Raw genomic sequence first — 20,765 nt, forward strand, 5'->3', positions numbered from 1 at the left:
CGATCTAAGTAGTAAGAAATAGGTATATGAGAAAAATTTACCCTGCCTGTATATGTCAAACTGAGACGACTTTCGGAATATTTTAAACCAATCGAACGATTCGATGATCCAATTAGTGTTTTCGGTAGAAAATCAGTTACTATGGAGACCGTTGAAAATTGCATATTCGAATGATGGTCAAATTGTTTTCAGCATATTCTATGGAGTTCACATTAAATGATTAAACCCTTCATTTAATGATTTCGTATTTTTTCTTAAAAATCAAGTAAGAAGAATCAAAACAAAATACGATTTTCACTGTTTTCATACAAACACTGGCGAACATTTGTTACCTTATAAAACGAAGGGTTAAGTTTAAATTTTATCTATTCGAGAGAAAAAAAATTGTCAACCCTTTTTTAAACTACTTTCTCTTCGGCTGGTCTTAGTGAGCAAGAAACTACTCTAAAATCGATTTTGAATCTTCACGTATTCACGTCTGATCCATGCTGCCAATTAACGAAAAAGGTACCCTAGTAGTCGTCACAAACGTGACATGTTACTGTTTAAAAACAAGTCACTACTGTATCAATATAATGATAAGGCGAAGTTACATTGCATTTTGTTTACTTCGGAGCTAAACAAAATGATTTGAAATTTTTTTCAACAAATACTTGACTCGAAAATAAAAATATATTCATTTTGAACGAATAGTGGAAGTACCCGCCAAGTCAAACGAAAGGACCGTTTCTTCACCGATAGGAAGAGTGAGATAAGTCGATTACTGAACGATTGCATCAAGTGCCAAGCCGTCAAAGATGGAGTCGTATGAATAAAATTTGCAGATAGTAGGTACTTGAATCGTACCTTTGAAGTTACGTTATGACATTAATCGAAAAAAAAACCATTCAAATACTGTTGATATGAGTGTCATCTATTTTTCATATAATAAGAAGTTTGCATCTAACAAACTCAAGTTCTACTCATACGGGTAGGTAATTGTGCAAACGTTTATTTTAGATAGGTCGACCACGGCTATCCCAGTACCTTAATGGGCCGGTCAATTTCGATAGTGAAATTGCAGTTTCCGTAGAACTTGCACCTGATGCGGGTGTGCCGTAAAATTTGTTAATCGATTAGTGCCCGCGCCACGACTCGGTGGAGGTTCAAATCGAAAATAACCATGGTGCGAAATCGCAGAAATGAGGGTGAGTAGAAAATTTGTATATTTCACGGGTATCGAGGTTTATGGTTTTACGCTTTAAAGTGTTTAAAATTTGTTGATTAGGTTTGGTGGATTGTTGCTGGATTGTTTGAAAAGGTTTCCTTAATTTGAGTTAGATTTCCTTCTTATCATTAGAAAAAAAAACTCTGAGAGAGTTATGTGAATTAAAAAAGAGAAAACATTTATAAATTTTGTTATTTGAATAAATTTATCCTCTCTTAAGTTTTATGTTTTTTTATGATCAAAAAATAAAATATTAAAATTGTAGTGTTTTTTTTAATATTTATACGAGTAAAAACAATCATGAATAGTGGTTACGGTAGGAAATCTGCTTCTATTTCAATGGCGACCGTTATAAATTGCTTTACTATCGCAAAATCACGGTCAAATTGGTTTCACCGTAATCCTTTGAGTTTATATTTATCGAAAGGCAAAGGGAATGTCGTTTCAAATTGATGGTTGAAAACAAAAAAATCAAATATATTTTTAAATTAAAATAGAAAATTAAACATAACCTAATTTTATTATTTTTATATAATAAGAAACCTAAATTGATTAAAAGGTTCCCATCGTACATTGAGGCCCTCAGAATCATATGGGGGATAAGTGCCGATATAATCGATTTTGAGTTAAATACATCAATCGATTCATCATATCTTAATCTACATCTGTTTCAAAACTCAGAATTAAAAAAAAAACTTTTTTAATTGAATTAAAACTGCTCTCCCATGTATCTTCCTCTGATTCCGAGGGCCCCAATTTATCAATTTTTTTTGAAGATTATCCGAATAAGTTTTCATAAGACCTCTGTGTCAGTTTCAAAGTATCAAGGTACGATAGTAACCATACCAGCACCATACTAAATTCAAAAAAAAAACAGAATGATCACTGTGAAGGTACGTGTATGAATCGAGCTGCAGCGATACCGGGGTAGGTATCTGTACGTTTTGTTGAATGAATTGGAAAGTTCCCATACACCAAACATTGCTGAAAGCAGCTGATGGGAGACGAAATTATAAACAGAGAGTATGTGTTTGAGCAACAGGTAGAGGTTGATTTTAAGAGAGTGTAATTTACTGTTGTGTTTAAGCACGAACGGAGTATTGAAATCAGACTTTTTGATTTTTATAATGACTTAAATTATTATTACAACAATAAGAAAAATGACACAAATGGAGAATGGCGTAAAATAAATGTAGTAAAAATGACACAAATGATATTAACAATTGACAATAAAATGGCAAAAACATAAAAATGACATAAATGAAAAATAATAACGAAAACAAGAGACGACAAAACCTAGAAAATATGATAACGATCAAATTGAAAAAAAAACGTCTTAAATGAAAAAAAAAAACCAAATTAACAATAAAAAACAGAAGTAGAATGACAAAATTTGACATATTAACATAAGAAAAATTACAAACATTTTAAAAATGATAAAAATACAAAAATTGAAAACATGATAAAATGAATAGTAGGAATAGCAAAATTTACACGAATGACGAAGATAAATCAAATACAAAAATAAAAAAAATTGAAAAAATCGGCCATTAATGGAAATAGACGTGAGAAGAAAAAATGACAAAAAATGATAAAAATATGAAAAAATTACGTTTTTTCACGACGGTTTTTGACACGACTATTTTTATGCGGTTTTCGAAAATAAGCCTGTTTTTTACACTGTTTTTGCAATAAACGCGGTATCTGAGAGAAAATAGTCCTTTTCAAAGGAAACAAGTTTTTTGAAGCTGGAAGAATCTTCTGAGACTTGGAGACCTGAGACCCGAGTCATGAGACCTAAGACATGAGACCTCAGACTTGGGACCTAAGACCTGAGACCTAAGACGTGAGTTATGAGACCTGAGACACGAAACAAGAGACATTAAGCCGAAGATAAGAAACTTGAGACATGAGACCTGAGACATAGCTATGAGTCATGAGACATGCGACATGATACTTGAGACCTGAGACATGAGACATTATACCTGAGACCTCAGACATGAGCCCTGAGAATTTAAATCTTAGACTTGAGACGTTATACCTGATACCTGAGACGTGAGTCATGAGATCTGAGACATGACACAAGAGACATTAAGCCAAAGATATGAGACCTGAAACATGAGATCTGAGACATAGCTATGAGTCATGAGACATGAGACCTTAAACTTGAGCCTCGAGTCTCAGGTCTCAGGTCCAGGATCTTAGATCTCAAGTATCATGTCTCAGGTCTCAGATCTCAAGTCTCAAGTGTCAGGAGTCAAGTCTTAGGTCTCATGTCTCCGGTCTCAAGTCCCAGATCTCAAGTCTCAGGTCATGGATCTCAGGTCTCTGGCCTCAGGTCTCAAGTCTCAGATCTTAGGTCTTAGAAAGGGAAAATGAAAATAAAAAGAATTAAAGACAAAGATCAATAGCTTTTCGAAAAAAGGTAGATTTCGAACATGGAGTCCAATTCTAGCATTGCGCATCTCTCACTGGAACGTTAGGTGGTTTTTCTCGGCCCCGAAGGTAGTCTATTAAATTCGTTCTGACGGAAAGATGGACCTTATATGACCAAAAAATACAAACATTGACAAAAAATAATTGAAATGGATACAAATGGCAAAATAATGAAAAAGCAACAAAAATTCCAGATATGACAAAAACGAAAAAATTAAACAAAAACAAGCGACAAAAAAGGAAAAACTAACATGACAAACATGATCGCTATTATGAAAAAAAAAAACAATATTTAAAAAAAAATACAAAAATTATATGAATAGAAAAAATGACACAAATTATAACTTCCGTAAAAAACACACAAAATTATTTGAATGAAATTTTGAAATATTATAAAAAATACAACAATGATACAAACACAAATAACTTTTTTTTAAATGACAAAAAAATCAAAAAGATACACTTATGTCAAAAATTCACAGCAAGAGAGAATTTTTTTTTTTCTCGAGGGATTTTAAGCATCCTTATGGCTTATTCATCCCGAAATCAAGAGAGAATACAGAACTAACTGACATAATAGAAATAATGAAAATAAAAAAATAGCTAAAACTACAAAAAAGTTAAATGGTAAAAAAAAAAATTAAAACAACGACTTAAATAGCTAAAAAAATTATGTAAACACATAAATGGCAAAATTATCAAAAAGGGTAAAAATAACAAAAGCTACTAAATAATCAAAATGTGTAAATAACATAAATTAATGAAGTAACAATGGTTAAAATGCGAAAACAATTATACATAATGATAAATATAATAGCAATGACAAAAATTTACACAAATAAAGAAAATTTCAAGAAAATAAACAAAAACATAGGTAGATGACAAAATGATAAAAAAGACAAGTGACAAAAACACAGAATTTAAAAAAACAGCAATTACAAAAATTGCAAATGTATTAAAAAACTTGTCATTTTTGTGATTTTTGTCATGCTGCAACAAAATACTCAAAAAATAAATCTAAAAACTAATGCAAAAGAATTAAAAGTTTATCATTTTCAAAGTTATTCGAGGAAGTCTAAACGATTAGCTGAATAGTTATTTTTTCAACTTTAAAATTAGACTTAGATGTTAACTTAATTTTTTACAAGCAAATTTTGAAGCGCTTAGTAAACTTTTAAGCGTTCGTTTCATTTAAATTTTAGTTACCTAATTGAGTAATATTCGTATTTGATTTGTTTTCAATGAGCCATAAGAAGATTTTTTCTTATTATATAACGGGTTTGCCCCGGAGATCCCCAAATTTTTTCCAAAATTTCAAATTGGGTTGATTATTGCGACTTGAAAACACATGGTGTTTTGCATATTTTTAAAACTTGTATATTATAGGTTATTTGGTCGGGATTCGACCAGACCGAACTGAACGCCATCGGCATTTTTTCGAGACATTTGAACCTTATGTGCAAATATTTTCATCGAGAGCGCACTACGCAATCAAAATTTTCTCTGGCTACCAAGAAGCAGAACGAGTTTTGGCCAAAATCATCCACTACATCGATGCTGTCATGCTTTCAACGAAGTTTCCCACCTGTTCGACTTTAACGTATAAAATTCGATGTTTAAACGTTCGATCCGTGATTTAACTTAATTTTAAAATGATACATTGTATGTTACTTAGGTTAATTTTTAATTTTAAGACTTTAAGTCTGTATGACTTCACGGTCAAAGATTCCAAATAAATAAAAAAAAAGTTAAGAGGCTAAATCCCTGATGTTTATGAACCAACATCGATAGTTTGTAATCCAAGGAATTATTTTCAGTCAACATACTCGCTTTTTCGATCTAGAATAGAGATTGTACGAGATGCAATTTCGGATATTTTAAAATTTTCTCATGGCGCTCAGTTCGGTCTGGTCGAAGCCCGGCCATTTGAGGATAGATTTTTCCGTGAAAAATTTAAATGCACATTAAAAGCTAAATAAAGATACAAATTCAATACAACTTTTTCAATTTTCAACGCGAATCATTAAGTAACACATCAAAATTTCAAAATGTCATGAGTTATAGCCCATTTTATGTTGAAAATTTCATCTCAAGACACCAAAATGTCAAGCATTAATTGTAGTACCGTAAATTGGGGGAACTTTGATCACTTTTTTCATGCATTTTTGAATATATTTTGGAAGGGGTTGCTTTTTCGTAACACTTAAAAGCTTTCAAACACTTACTGAGGTGAGCAGTATTAAACATGATCATTGATTGCAGTTAATTCAAACGACATTGGTGGTAATAATTAAATGTTTGTTACAAAACCAGAATTCGAGTTTCGGGCTAACCTTGATCACTATGGTTTTTACGAATCTCAACATCTTCAAATTTATTGTTTTGACGCCATTTAGCAAAGAAGGCTCAAAACATCGATAACAATAATTTTTTGTTAAGACTCAATTGAATTTTTCAACGTTTTCTTCTAAAAACAAATATACTCAAAAGATGGACAATGCTGCTGCATACATTTAGGGGCAAAAATGATAAACATTTTTCAATATTTTTTGGCCCCAAAAACAAATGAAATTTTACCTTAATGCAATTCCCTGAGTCCTCGCCCCCATGTTCTGGTTTTCTTAAAACATAACCATTTGAAAGCGTTTTTGGCCATTTTTTCCATACGGGCTTTTTCATGAAAACTATCGTTTTTTTTTCAACATCCAAAAATTATCATCAAATGTCCAAAAAAATAACACTTAAACTAAACCTAAACCAAGAAAAAAGTTGAAATTTCACATTAAACAACCCATTTGCCCCTAAATGCTTTAATTTGATCAGGAGAGATGTTTGTTTGTGAGTCTTCAAAAAACCAGATATTTTAAGATTTTAAAATTACATTTTAAGTAACATTTAAAATCTCCTAAAAAACCAAATTTAGCTTATTTGTAACTCAATTTATAGGCTTTCACGTAGTAAACAGTTTTCCGATATTTTAACTTTATAGTTAGTTAATGATGATTATCTGCAAAAATTTCATGTTGATCAAAGTTACCCCAGTTTACGGTACTAATAATTTTCGTTATCAATGTCCCTTAGCGTAAAAATTACTAGAAAATGGTTAAAATAAAAATCACACATTACCAATACTTACATATCAAATTGTTTAACATGTTTTTGTCGAAAATGTTTTTATCGGTAACTCAATCTAAAATTTCGTCTATCTTCATGGTTTAGCGAAAATTGAGTTTTCTGATAAGTGATATATTTCCAATACTTTTTCCTTTTATGTATTTCGATAGTTTTGGGACGTTGAAAGTTCATTGTGTAAATTGTGTGATCTTCAGATGAAAGTTGCAACAGAAAATGGGCTACAAAGTGACTTTTTTTTTGCAAAATATTTGGTGAAGTACAAGTTACTTTTTAACACTTTTTAAAGGTTTGAAGGCTTTTCATGCGGAAGTTTAATTTTTTATTGATTATTTTCATTATTTTGATTATTGATAAAATTTCCATTCGTTGTTTTATGATTTCTGTTGAAACATGTATAGTAATTTTCCATTTGAAATATGGTTTGGTTTTTTTTATGAAAAAATCTAACGTCGAATATTTCGGAAATAATCAATTTATTAAAACTGTAAAATGTGTGTTTCAAATAGCAAAAATCTCGGTCTGAATGTTAAAATGGTTCCTACAATTGGTTAACCAAATTTGAAATTTCGGGTTAAATCTGGAGACCCTCGGCGCAAATTGTCTCATAAGTAATGAAAGTCCCCATATTTAACATTTTTGTCTTTAGCTTCTGTTGTGGACCAGCCACATGGAAAGGCTGCATAGCCTTCTATGCTTTTATCTTATTTCTTTAGATACTTCATACTTCTAAATATCCAAGAGCCAAGAACTAAAAATTTCTTTATTTCAACTGCAAAAACAAACCTAACGTTGATTAAATTCTTCACTTTAACTTTAACAAAATATAATCCAAACGAAAATCACTTTCATGGAGATTTGCCAAACGATTGATATCCACGTTCGTAAATGCATTTCACACACAGCCTCAGCTCAGAGAAAAAGGGGACGAATAAAAACAAACCACAAAACTAGACGCGTCAAGCGTATAAGCTCACCCCCGTGTGAGTAGAGTCGAGGTATCAGTCTATAAACTCCAGCTGTGGTTCTGAAACAGAATTGCCTCGTACATGGGAAATGTAGGGGAAATTAATTTTTCTGTAGTGTGCAAAATTTGTAAAGCTTCAGTACTCAAAACGAATTTGGAAACGTGTCAAGTTTTAAAACGGTTTTAAAACTGCTTTGAGGAAGCACCGAAAGTGTTCGATCCCAGCTGGCAGATTCTACAAATCTTAAGTGCAAGTGTACTAATGAAATCGTTCAACTAATATTTAGTAGTTCAGTGTTACTGGAGAATCATTAAGAAACTCCAACAGCAATTGCAATTAATGCGATGACCTTCGTTGGTTGAGCGCGTCGCCGTTCAGAACGTTTGTGCAGAGATTAATCGGTCATTGACGAATGGATTCTTTGTTCCACAGCCATAAATCGGCAATCCAGCAGCTGTGTTGTGTTGAGTGATGAGATAAGAGAAATGCAAATTCCATATGTTACAATAATAGTTCAGGATTGTCCTCGATGTTCCTCGTCGTCTTCCAGTCGTCCAGCTCAGTCTAGTGAATTGCTGCTTCAGCGGAGTTCTTCAACGTCGTCACCAAATCATCTGAAGCCGATATCTCCAGCGAAGGGACATCTGCATCTCAGCAGAAACTCGAATCTCATACGTCACAACTATGTTCAATTGTTTTGGCCGACGCTATGACTACCGACCCATCGATCTTGCACACCAGCGTAATTATCTTTGATTTTTTTCTATATGCATTGAATATAATTTACAATCTTATCAAGTTTCGAAGTAACTCTTCATTTCATGAAGTAACAAACTTGCACATCTTTTTTTTATAATTTCTTGAAAAAAAAAATAAGTTAAAAAATCCTGGAATGAAGCTTCTAAGCCTGAATCTATTGCTCAATTTGACACAAAAATCTATACCAAAAAGTTAATGAACATTTTGATTTCGAATTCTATTGTTGAATACTACATTCTTAGTTGTAATTCTATTTTCAGGCTTTGATTCGGATTTCAAATTTCTGAATTTAGATTTCCGATTCTGATTTCCGCTACTAATTATTAATTTTTAACTATGAATTCTAACGCTTTCTCTTGAGTTTTGAATTTTCAGTCTTAAATTGATATTGAATTATAAAGCTTAATCTTAGAAGAAAGTTTTGGATTAAAATTTTAATTCTGAATCTTAATTATTTAGAAAGACACCGTCTTAGCCGATATAGGTTTTACAGAATGAATTAACGTGGGTAACTTCAGATTATCATTTTACGCCTATTGCCGAGATGGGAATCGAACCCATGCAATCAGAGGATAAGCTTTGAATCTGAATTCTGAATCTGAATTCTGAATCTAAATTCTGAATCTGAATCTGAATTCTGAATCTGAATTCTGAATCTGAATTCTGAATCTGAATTCTGAATCTGAATTCTGAATCTGAATTCTGAATCTGAATTCTGAATCTGAATTCTAAATCTGAATTCTGAATCTGAATTCTGAATCTGAATTCTGAATCTGAATTCTGAATCTGAATTCTGAATCTGAATTCTGAATCTGAATTCTGAATCTGAATTCTGAATCTGAATTCTGAATCTGAATTCTGAATCTGAATTCTGAATCTGAATTCTGAATCTGAATTCTGAATCTGAATTCTGAATCTGAATTCAGAATCTGAATTCTGAATCTGAATACTGAATCTGAATTCTGAATCTGAATTCTGAATCTGAATTCTGAATCTGAATTCTGAATCTGAATTCTGAATCTGAATTCAGAATCTGAATTCTGAATCTGAATTCTGAATCTGAATACTGAATCTGAATTCTGAATCTGAATTCTGAATCTGAATTCTGAATCTTAGCTTTGAATCTGAATTCTGAATCTGAATTCTGAATCTGAATTCTGAATCTGAATTCTGAATCTGAATTCTGAATCTGAATTCTGAATCTGAATTCTGAATCTGAATTCTGAATCTGAATTCTGAATCTGAATTCTGAATCTAAGCTTTGAATCTGAATTCTGAATCTGAATTCTGAATCTGAATTCTGAATCTGAATTCTGAATCTGAATTCTGAATCTGAATTCTGAATCTGAATTCTGAATCTGAATTCTGAATCTGAATTCTGAATCTGAATTCTGAATCTGAATTCTGAATCTGAATTCTGAATCTGAATTCAGAATCTGAATTCTGAATCTGAATACTGAATCTGAATTCTGAATCTTAGCTTTGAATCTGAATTCTGAATCTGAATTCTGAATCTGAATTCTGAATCTGAATTCTGAATCTGAATTCTGAATCTGAATTCTGAATCTGAATTCTGAATCTGAATTCTGAATCTGAATTCTGAATCTGAATTCTGAATCTGAATTCTGAATCTGAATTCTGAATCTGAATTCTGAATCTGAATTCTGAATCTGAATTCTGAATCTGAATTCTGAATCTGAATTCTGAATCTGAATTCTGAATCTGAATTCTGAATCTGAATTCTGAATCTGAATTCTGAATCTGAATTCTGAATCTGAATTCTGAATCTGAATTCTGAATCTGAATTCTGAATCTGAATTCTGAATCTGAATTCTGAATCTGAATTCTGAATCTGAATTCTGAATCTGAATTCTGAATCTGAATTCTGAATCTGAATTCTGAATTCTGAATCTGAATCTGAATCTGAATCTGAATTCTGAATCTGAATTCTGAATCTGAATTCTGAATCTGAATCTGAATTCTGAATCTGAATTCTGAATCTGAATTCTGAATCTGAATTCTGAATCTGAATTCTGAATCTGAATTCTGAATCTGAATTCTGAATCTGAATTCTGAATCTGAATTCTGAATCTGAATTCTGTATCTGAATTCTGAATCTGAATCTGAATTCTGAATCTGAACTCTGAATCTGAATTCTGAATCTGAATTCTGAATCTAAATTCTGAATCTGAATTCTGATTCTGAATCTCTGAATCTGGATTCTGAATCTGGAAGAGCTGTATTGAATTTTGAATCTGAATTTGTAAATGTGTTTTAAATCTTAATCTTGAATTGAATGCTACAATTCTTGTTTTTTTCTTCTAAATCCCATAATTTGATTATTATTTATTTTCTTATATATTTTTTTCTTTTGGATTCTGATTCTCCTTTCTGAATTTTAAATTTTTCAGTCTTATATTCAAGGTCTGACTTTGAATGTGTACGTTGTAAACTATTCGTGATTTAGGTACATATTATTAGTTATTTGTTTTCAAATTTCTTATTCTGAGGTTGAATGTTTAAATTCCTCTTTTCAACTCATGTTTTTTTTTCTTTGTTATGGGAGTTTAACACGGAGTGTCATTCTTCCCTAGGTTCAACTCATAGTACTTTGAAATATACAAGGTAGGCTATTCCGCTCTCTTTGAACGTATTGGTAAGAGCCCACAAAAATAGTTATGGAAAAAACTGGCAAATGTATGGAATTTTTCAGAAAATCAATTTTTTCCTCAAATTGACAATCATCAAAATTATGAGAAAAATATTCATTGATGCATTTTAATGCAACGAACAATATTTGGCTTTTCAAAATCGCTAAAAGTAATATGCAACGGGCTTTTGATCGATTTAAAACTAAAATTTGGTGATTATTTTTCCTTGTGTGGTCCTTTTCTTGTGCGGTTTGAACAAAAAATTCAATCAAATTGATTATTTATCACAGAAATATGAAGTATTTTACATTTTTATCAAATTTTGAACATAGACAGGAGAAAATATTTAATTTTTTGCCCTCAAAGAAGAGGGACGGTGATGAAAATTTCTTTTGAATGCTCATTATTTATGGTTCAGATCCGGAAATCCAAAGCAAAATATAGTTTCCGATGAGCCTGAAGAATCAATCTTTAATCTGAGGCCCTTTTCGAAGGAATCGAATAGCTATTGACGGAGAAATTAATAATTTGGATTGGCATTCTATATAAAACTGCCTAATTTTCATAACTATTTTTGTTGGTATGCAAGCATGCTGTGTACATACACGGAGCTTTCAAGTGAGGTTAAGCGCAATGGCCTACCTGTTATTTTCCATTTACTATGGGTTCAACTCATGATTTTTGGCTTACAATTATATAGTTGAATCGATTATGATCTTACCGTTTATTTCAACAATTTCGTTGTTTAAGTTCCTAATTAAAATAAACATTTTTTTCTTTCCTGTCATCCGCAGCAAGTGGCTTCGGCATCCGGCATGTGCAAGCGCTTCTGCTGTTCTTCGGCCTCACCGTGGCCTATGCCCTGCGGGTGAACCTATCGGTGGCCATCGTAGCAATGACGGATAAAAAGGCGGCCAACGAAGATTTCGAGGAGTTCGACTGGGACGAAAAAACGCAATCCTACGTGCTGAGCAGCTTTTTCTGGGGCTACGTTATCACCCAGATTCCAGCCGGGCAAATGGCGCAACGCTTCGGAGCCAAGGTTTTGTTGCTTTTTTCACTTGGGATCTGTTCTTCGCTGGCCGTTCTGACTCCGATCTGTGCCAATGTTGGCGGCGCCAAGGTATAGGGTGCATTGGATAAAAAATAACGTTGAAACAATATAAACATTTCTTTTTGGAATTCTTGCAGTTGGTAATCGGTCTCCGGATTATACAGGGATTGAGCCAAGGTTTTATTTTTCCGTCGACACACACCTTGCTGTCAAAATGGGCCCCAGTGTCAGAGCGTGGTCGTTTGGGGACGTACTGCTATGCCGGTGCCCAGTTCGGTACCGTTGTGATGCTGGCCATCAGTGGTGTGCTGGCGTCTTCGTCGACTGGGTGGCCTGGTATTTTCTACATATCGGGAGCCGCTGGCGTTGTGTGGTCGATTTTGTGGTTCTTTTTTGGAGGAAATTCCCCGGTCGAACATCGAAGTATATCTGCGGAAGAACGTGACTTTATCGAATCTTCACTCGGAAACCAAGATCACAGCAAGAAAATTATCACACCATGGAAAGCCATTCTTACGTCGGCACCCATGATAGCACTAACAATTGCGCACAGTAGCCACAATTGGGGATTCTGGACATTGCTCACCGAGATGCCTACGTACATGAAGAATGTTCTTGATCTCGATATCAAAAGCAACGCTCTGCTATCCAGTTTGCCCTACTTTGTTATGTGGATTCTCAGTTTAATTTTCAGTCCAATCTCAGACTTCCTTATCAATCGGCAGTACCTTTCTCGAGTGACCAGTAGGAAGCTGTTTAATACAATCGGTCTTTGGATCCCTATGGTGGCGCTTCTGGGACTGGCTTACGTGCCAAAGGGTCAAACCGATTTGGCCATCGCTCTGCTCACAGCAGCCGTCGGTATAAATTCAGCAACATATCTCGGCTTCCAGGTGAACCACATTGATCTGGCTCCGAACCATGCTGGCACGATGATGGGCATCACAAACTGTGCCGCTAACATTATGTCAATTATCGCTCCGCTTATCGTGGGTGTGGTCCTCAGTGATGCGGTGTGTACCTCAAAACTTAAAAATCAAACGCAACTCCTACTGATTATTGCTTTTGATCCTTACAGAAAGACCCTGTTCAGTGGCGAACTGTATTCTACATATCGGCCGCCGTGTACTTCTGCGGGAATCTCGTTTTCATAATTCTGGGCAAGGCAGACATACAGCCATGGAATGAACCGCAGCCAAACAAAAAAGATGGTAAGAATCTAGAAAACAGGTCTACAAATTAAGAATCAAATGATTTTCAAAATCCTAATCCTAAACATTATTCAGCATTCTATTTTTTTTATAATGATGTTTCAAATTTCAAGATAAAACTAGATTTCAGGGACATGTGATATCCAATGCTTCACCGTTTCTTTCAGATGATTCCGAAGCTGCCGTGCCCAACAACCAACCCACTAATCATACCACCGAATAGGAGAAGGATACGGTCTTCCATTTTGCCCGTCATCGAGTGTACAGCGCAAAGTGCTACGTCTAGTCTAAATCAATTCGATATAATATTTAAAACTAAGACAAAACAACTCCACACAATGATGAATTAATGGAATTGTTGTCTCGTCTCCGAGGAGGACATTTTTTTCGAGCTTACCCATTCAAAAAAAATATACAAGACATTGAAATCCAAGTGCTCTTACTAGATGAAAATATCATTAAAAAATATACAACGTAATCCGACTCACGGAAATTAATGTACTTTCTAGGTGTTACGATTATCCTATTATATACAACTGAGAAAATATGTATAAGTTATAAAATTTTGCCAAACTTCAGTACTGAACTGAAACATTCCAATTTGAGGCAAAGTAGAATAGTGTAGATTATTTTTGTAAATTGTATCAAATAAACAAAATCATGTTACGTAAAATACCAACTATTTAGTTTAGGAATGTTTTTTTATTTGAGATCACACTCCCCTACAAGAGCTTTTTGTTAATGCGCTTACCTGAACGGAAAATGATATAGATTAGATACATGCTACCTATCCAGCTGACCAGGATTGTGGCTGGCAGTACGAATTTGTACGAGGCACTATTTCCCACCGGTATGAGGACGCTAATCACAGTCGGTACATTCTGTGGGAAAGCAACTCTTCAAATGTTAGATATTCTCCAATTTAACATTTCTCAACTTACATTGAATTCCAGCTCCTGCCAGTCACAAAACGATGCATCTCCCAGTTTGTCGTAGTCGTAGATCATAGCACTGCTCGGGCATGGCAACCTTTGCGTGGGCAGCCCTTTGAGGGTGCTTTTACCGTTACCGTTACGGCACTGGATGTGCAGGGTTGGGCTTTCAATTTGAATGCGTTCAAATCTGCAACAGAAAAATTATGAGCTAATTCAAAATATATACCTGCTTAATGAAAATGGAGACGTTAAATGAAAACTTTGCCCACCGTAAGATAATGGTTTGGTCAAGTCTATGAAACATTACCTAAACTGAGGAGGATTTGAGTTTGTTCGAAATTTGAATTACGAAATACTTAACACAATGAAAATTCGGCACCCTATAACTCAGAAACAACTGGACCAAATTGTATAAATTTGGTATCTCTGAGTTACCAAAAATGTTTTCAATTTTGTCGAATATGTCATTATTAAATTTATAACATTTAAATATGATTCTAGTTGTGGCACAATCACGGCGAGCGCGAAAAAACAAGATATCTCGTTTTTGGTCCGCAATGTGTTAATTTGAGTCTACGGAAATGTAACTTTATAAGAATCTTGAAAGACCCGTTGTATTTGAAGTAACTTTTCAGTAAATTTTAATGATTAATTTTTAAAGTTGAATGATTGAATCAAAAAATTGATACATTGAAATATTTTTTTAAAGGTTTGTAGTTGAATTTTGCATTGCCTATCGTCTTATAGGAAGTACATATTTCATTGAGGATCCTTTTACTGTAGCGGAGTTGAGCATAATAAAAGGTCTATCCTTGTTAAACGAAAATCTATAATATAAAAACAAGCAGGTAGGTGGACCTTACTTTTTCTCCGAGGGTTCGTGGTACCGGAAGTGAATAGGCAAGGTAATGTTCACTTCCTTCCGAAGCGATTCGAAAAGGTACACCACAAAGGGACTCGATTTACTCTCCGGCTTCTCGACGTCGACATACAGCGGAACGTAGCTATTGATCTGAAACAACGAACAAAAAAAATTATCGTTTATGAATGGTCAGTCAGCCCCGGTTCAAAACAAACCTTTTTAAATTTTTTCATGGTCGTCAACTGATCGGTGTCTACATACATCGAAGCCGGAAATTGCTGCAACAGCAGCAAGTCACAGCTCATTTTGGACGTTCCGGCAAATTTCAGGGTGTAGTGGATTTCTCTGAAAACGAGAGGACCATGAATATTTATTTTCATACAAACAGTTTTTGTTTTTGAACCTGTGAAATCCACTGTTGTGTATGTTCATGTACAGGAACGAACTGATGCTGTATCCACTTCCGAACGACGCCAAAAGAACTGCTAGCGCTATTAGAGAAACCATTTCAACTTTTTACGCTTGCCACTGAAGGTATTCATTTAAAATCTTTTAAAAACATTTGGAAAAAAGTTTTCAAACACAGAATTTTTATATCCGGCTTTTGGTTCCTCAGTGTTGCCATTTGAACCGGGAAGCAATGCGTTAGACTGATGAAAATATTCACTGCGGATTTTGAAGATTTACAATGTAATTTATATTTTTCACGTTCGTTATTAAAAGATTGAACTCAGGATAGTTTTTTATAGCTTAGGATCTTCATATTTCAAAGCTATCATTCAATGCTATAACTACGCCTATCTGTTGAAATTTGAATGGTAATCGGAAGCAACTTGTTGGGTTTATCCTGCTCGATGACGTCAGATTGTATTTCTCTACTGAAACTGCTTTGCAACTTTTTCCAGTGCGGTTTTTGCTGCATGGGCTTTTGGATTTTTTTTTTGTTCAGTTGTTTTCTGACCACCCCTAGTGTTGGTTAATCACATCCTCATCATTCGAGTTGTCTTTTCCGTATATAAATCGTGAAAGGGACTTCCGCTTGTGATTTTAAGCAGAGTAGACGTTTTGTTTAATGTTGTCGGATTTTATCGTTTAAACGTGTGATTATCGTCGCAAATAGTTTTAAATAAGTTCACGGAGTCCGAAGTGGATGTTTTAAACGTGTTTGAACACAAGTTTAGTGTTTTAAGTGGTCGGAGGTCACGATATTAGCAATTTGATTGCAGCACGTGTCATGGACCGAAGATGTCGAGGCCTTCAAGCTCAGTTTCTGACACCCGCAGAAGTGTGCGAAAACCCAAACCCGTGGCGGAAAAGCGGATAAATCCCAGTCAACAGTCGGAGAGGAAGAGTACCAGTAACATCGGAACCAAAATTGCGCAAACTCAGGAGTCAATAGAATGCGCTACACAGTTGACCCAGGTTACGGAGAACCCACGTGGGACGATAGCTTTTTTGGAACCGATCGACTTCTCCGCTGTGACAATTAAGCATCCGTTAGCCGTCGGAAAAATATTTAAGTGCGCTAAATTTAACAATTTCAACCAAATCCGAATGCTTGGGCGTTTTAGGTTCAAAGTGGAACTGAATTCGTCAGAAGCTTTAGCTGAGATTAAAAAAATCAATCTCGCAGAACATAACCTCAAATTTTTTGAGCCTAAGTCATTTTCGAACTCTATCGCTTTCGTACGTGGCGTCCCGCTGGAGTATGAGGATAAAGAAATCGAAGAAAACCTGGAATGCGATTTAGAGGTAACGAAGGTCGAAAGAATATATAGAAAACGGAACGAGGAGCTAATTCCAACGGAAAATATTAAAGTTTACGTCAAGGGGTCTATTGTTCCGAACAAGGTGGTGTTCTACGGATGCCACTTTAAAGCGGAAACATTTATTTTCCCAGTTAAACAATGTAATAAATGTTTTAAATTTGGACATAATGCAAACCATTGTACCGGGTCCCAAAGATGCCAGGTATGTGCCAAAACTCACAGGGAAGGTGATACATGCTCCAATAAGCCATATTGTCCAAACTGCCATGGTCAACATAAACCAGGGGATCCAACCTGCCCAGAAAGGAAACGACGTTTAGAAATAACTCTGGAAATGAGGAGAAAAGGAATATCTTTCAAGGACGCTGTTACTCTATTCCCTAGAGGATCGAATCGTTTCGAATCTCTAGCAATTGACGACGAAGAGGAATTTCCATTAATTGTGGAAGATGGAATACAAAGGATAAGCTCAGGAAAAAAAGACGACAGGATTAATAAAAGAGAAGTTTTAAATACCCAAAAGAAAATACGATCTGTTTTAGGAACTTCCCAATATCAGGTATGTGAACCCATGCAATATAACACTAATGTTATTGAATCTATCATTTCAAGCGTGAGAAAAGAGCTTCTTCGAAGTTTGAGGGAGAAAATTTGGCTAAAACCGTTAATCGAGCTTCGTAATGAAATGTCAGAAAAACTTAAATCTCCGCGCAACGATTTGGATGCGGACCAATTGTTGCTATTTATGTTTGGGAAGATCGTAGAAATTATCGACGAAGAATCGCTAAGCAAAAACGATTCTTCAAGAATAGTAACAACACAGGATCATGGCAACTAAAAAATTAAAAATAATTCAACTTAATGTGCAATCAATACGTCCGGCTGAAAAAAGAGATTTTATTAGAAACTATATGAACGCCGAAAATTGCAGTCTTGGTATTCTGCAAGAAATTTGGCTGAAAGAGAATGAGGATTTTGTTATGAAAGATTTTACATTAGTATCAAAAAGACGCAACACAGGATTTGGCGGTGTTGGCTTTCTACTAACTAATGAACTACAATATAAAACTATAGATGTACCAAGTTTTAACCTGCTAGAAGTGGTGGCGATTAGAATAACGGGTGGTTTTGACACTTTTACTGTTGTATCAGCTTATCTGAGACCTGACCGAGGAGACATTGAATTAAACAGTACCCAGCAAAAAAATCTAGCATCCGAGGACCTTAAACTTTTTTTTGACTGGCTCGATAAAATTAACGGTGAAGTTCTGGTTGGAGCGGACCTCAACGCTCATCATCCATCCTGGAATCCAGATTTTGATTGTTGCTACAGAGGAAGACTTGTAGAAGAACTGATTGAGAATTCTAACTTTATCATTCTCAATGACGGATCTCCGACAACTATTAGTAACCCAGGTAACAGAAGCTCAGCTGTTGATGTTACTTTCGCTACAGCTGGACTGGTTAGAAAGATGAAATGGGAAGTCGTTGAGGATGACTTTGGAAGTTACCATCTACCAATTCAATTAACTATCGACAGTCAAATTGAAGTTTTGAATCATAAAGTGGTTAAAATTAAACAGGATAAGGTTATTGAATTAATAAATGAAATGAGACCTCAGTACTTCTACGACCAACATGAAATGCAGGCGATATTTGAGGAAGTAATCGATAAAAGTTCCTATGTCATTAAAAAGAAAAAAAATAATTTCCTTAAAAAGTGGTGGACCCCACTAATAGGGCAATTATACGAGGAAAAACGTCAAGCGTTAAGAATCTACAATCGCAGCAAACAATTGTCGGATTTTATAGAATTAAAAAGAAGACGTGCAATTTTCAAAAAAGAATTCCGGAAATCCAAGAGGAACTACGTATCAGAGCTCACCAGCAAAATCGATGCAGATACCCCGAGTAAACACATTTGGAACATTGTCAAAGGGATTGACGCTTCCCTAACAGGAAAAAATAAAGCTCTCAAACCTTTATCTTGGAACGAGGGATTAGAATTTATGCAGCACTACTTCGGGGATGAGCAGGACCAAATAAGCTACCCAGCACTAGGGTCAACGCAAAACGATCAGGAATTCTCACTTAAGGCCGATGAATTCATAGCAGTTTTAAAAAAGAAAAAACGACATTCTGCTGCTGGTGAAGACAAAATGTCGTATGCCATTCTAAAAAGTATAAATACAGAACTGTTATTAAAATTTTGTGATATCTGGAACAACGTATACAGGACGGAGGACATCCCCAACAGATGGTATGTAACAGAAATTAAACCCATTCCCAAAAATTCGAACTCTTCTGGCCCTTCTTCTAAAAGGCCTATAAGTTTAATGAATGTCAATTTAAAAATCATCAACTCTGTCGTTAAAGACAGAATTTCGAAAATGATTGACTTGAAAAAAGTCTTACCGAGAAACATGTTTGGCTTTCGCAAGTATTGTTCAGCCCAGACATGTGTGAACTTTGTGGTCAACACTATCAAAGAAATTAAAAACCAGAAACTCGAATGTATGGTAGCCTTTCTAGACGTATCTAGGGCTTTCGATAAAGTAAAAATTAATAAGTTAATGAATATTCTGGTAGAAATTGACATTCCCAATAAAATTATCTCTTGGTTACACAAGTACTTAACGTCAAGAGTTCTGATATTGAAGACAGAGACCGGCATTATAAAACAACAAGTTTCTGAAGGATTACCGCAGGGATGTCCCCTCTCTCCGGTCCTGTTTAACATATATACGATTGGTCTACATTCGGAAGAAAATGATGACTGCACCTTAGTTCAATTTGCGGATGACCTCGCGGTTATTGTTAAAGGGAATTCGCTGGTAAACGTCAACGATAAAATGAACCGTTTTTTGGACAATCTGGTTGATAAATTGAAAGATCTTAATTTTGAAGTTAATGCAAATAAGAGCAAACGCACCAATAAGTGAGTATACGCGGCCCGGTTTTGCTCATTTCAGCGGACCGGTTTTGGGATACACACTCTTTCGCGCACCGGGCGATAGCATATTATTTTTAAATTTAGCATTGCACTGAGAAAACTTTTGAAGAAAATCTTAATCTTAAATTAATACGGACCGAGTAAATTTTCGGAGTCGTCCACCAAACGGCTCTTCTTATGTTACATGATCATTTTTGGTCATAAAATACGATGCTTCGAGTTTGTTTATCTGAAATTGAGTGAGAAAGGAAAAAAAAATGTTATCAAAATTCATAGGTAGAAATTGTTCAGGACTTTTTTCATACAAAATAAATAACTCACCATCAGAACCAGCAATTGCACTTTCTCGTTCAATTCCTGGATAAACCCGAAAAAATGTAACGAAATTGCGAATTCAACTGGTTATTAAAAAAAAATCCATCCACAATTTTAATCTCATACATATTTTTTCTTAAAATGCTTAAATCTTCAACTTCTTTTTCTGTCCAACGTGCTGACTGAAATAGTTGCTGTTCCGAAAAACTGGGTCCCATTAGTTGCAAACTTATTGAGAGACTTCGTTTCGAAAGCCGAATTGGTAGGGACAGTAATGGAATGCCACCCATACGGTTGGATACAAAAATCCTGCACAGCGCACTGGTCTCGATTATCACTGAGTAACAAAAAAAGATTTTTTGAAAATAGTCCAGGGTTTTCCAACTGAATTAGACTAATATTGACGCCCTGAGTCCCAAAATGACCATGGTTTTGTTCAATCAGGTCAGGATATTAGAATACATAAATTTTTAAAAGTCGATTTTTCGCCAAAAAAGTTGACCTGATACAGCA

General features: G+C 34.7%; 2 protein-coding genes across 4 annotated transcripts in view; one reads left to right on the forward strand and one right to left on the reverse strand.

Annotated features, from left to right (window-relative positions):
* Positions 1 to 14,087, forward strand: part of LOC129748718 (putative inorganic phosphate cotransporter) — a 36,758-nt gene extending 22,671 nt beyond the window's left edge. The window contains exons 1-5 of one of the 3 annotated variants that reach the window (XM_055743411.1): positions 1,049 to 1,187; positions 11,948 to 12,276; positions 12,345 to 13,220; positions 13,286 to 13,418; positions 13,586 to 14,087. In XM_055743411.1, the coding sequence (XP_055599386.1) occupies positions 1,163 to 1,187; positions 11,948 to 12,276; positions 12,345 to 13,220; positions 13,286 to 13,418; positions 13,586 to 13,641 (1,419 nt within the window). In that variant the 5' untranslated portion in view covers positions 1,049 to 1,162 and the 3' untranslated portion in view covers positions 13,642 to 14,087. Of the gene's footprint in view, positions 1 to 1,048; positions 1,188 to 7,751; positions 8,486 to 11,947; positions 12,277 to 12,344; positions 13,221 to 13,285; positions 13,419 to 13,585 lie in introns of those variants that run through there. The other 2 variants (XM_055743410.1, XM_055743409.1) reach the window with 2 other exon arrangements.
* A 13-nt stretch (positions 14,088 to 14,100) lies between these two features.
* On the reverse strand, positions 14,101 to 15,840 carry LOC129748719 (phosphatidylinositol-glycan biosynthesis class X protein-like). Its single transcript, XM_055743412.1, has 5 exons — positions 15,619 to 15,840; positions 15,431 to 15,560; positions 15,217 to 15,365; positions 14,360 to 14,540; positions 14,101 to 14,299 (listed from the first exon to the last, which is right to left on the reverse strand). Exons 1-5 carry the CDS (start codon positions 15,720 to 15,722, stop codon positions 14,141 to 14,143), a joined length of 723 nt encoding a protein of 240 aa, XP_055599387.1. The 5' UTR covers positions 15,723 to 15,840; the 3' UTR covers positions 14,101 to 14,140.
* Positions 15,841 to 20,765: the final 4,925 nt, after the last annotated feature.

The sequence above is a fragment of the Uranotaenia lowii genome, chromosome 2, assembly GCF_029784155.1.
Source record: "Uranotaenia lowii strain MFRU-FL chromosome 2, ASM2978415v1, whole genome shotgun sequence".
NCBI classification, from domain to species: domain Eukaryota; kingdom Metazoa; phylum Arthropoda; class Insecta; order Diptera; family Culicidae; genus Uranotaenia; species Uranotaenia lowii.

Coding starts and splice junctions, on each gene's coding strand:
- LOC129748719 (XM_055743412.1), bottom strand. CDS start 15,722: ATGGTTTCTCTAATAGCGCTAGCAGTTCTTTTGGCGTCGTTCGGAAGT. Junction 15,561..15,618: donor CACAACAGTGGATTTCACAG/GTTCAAAAACAA, acceptor TCTCGTTTTCAG/AGAAATCCACTACACCCTGA. Junction 14,541..15,216: donor CACGAACCCTCGGAGAAAAA/GTAAGGTCCACC, acceptor TTTCTGTTGCAG/ATTTGAACGCATTCAAATTG.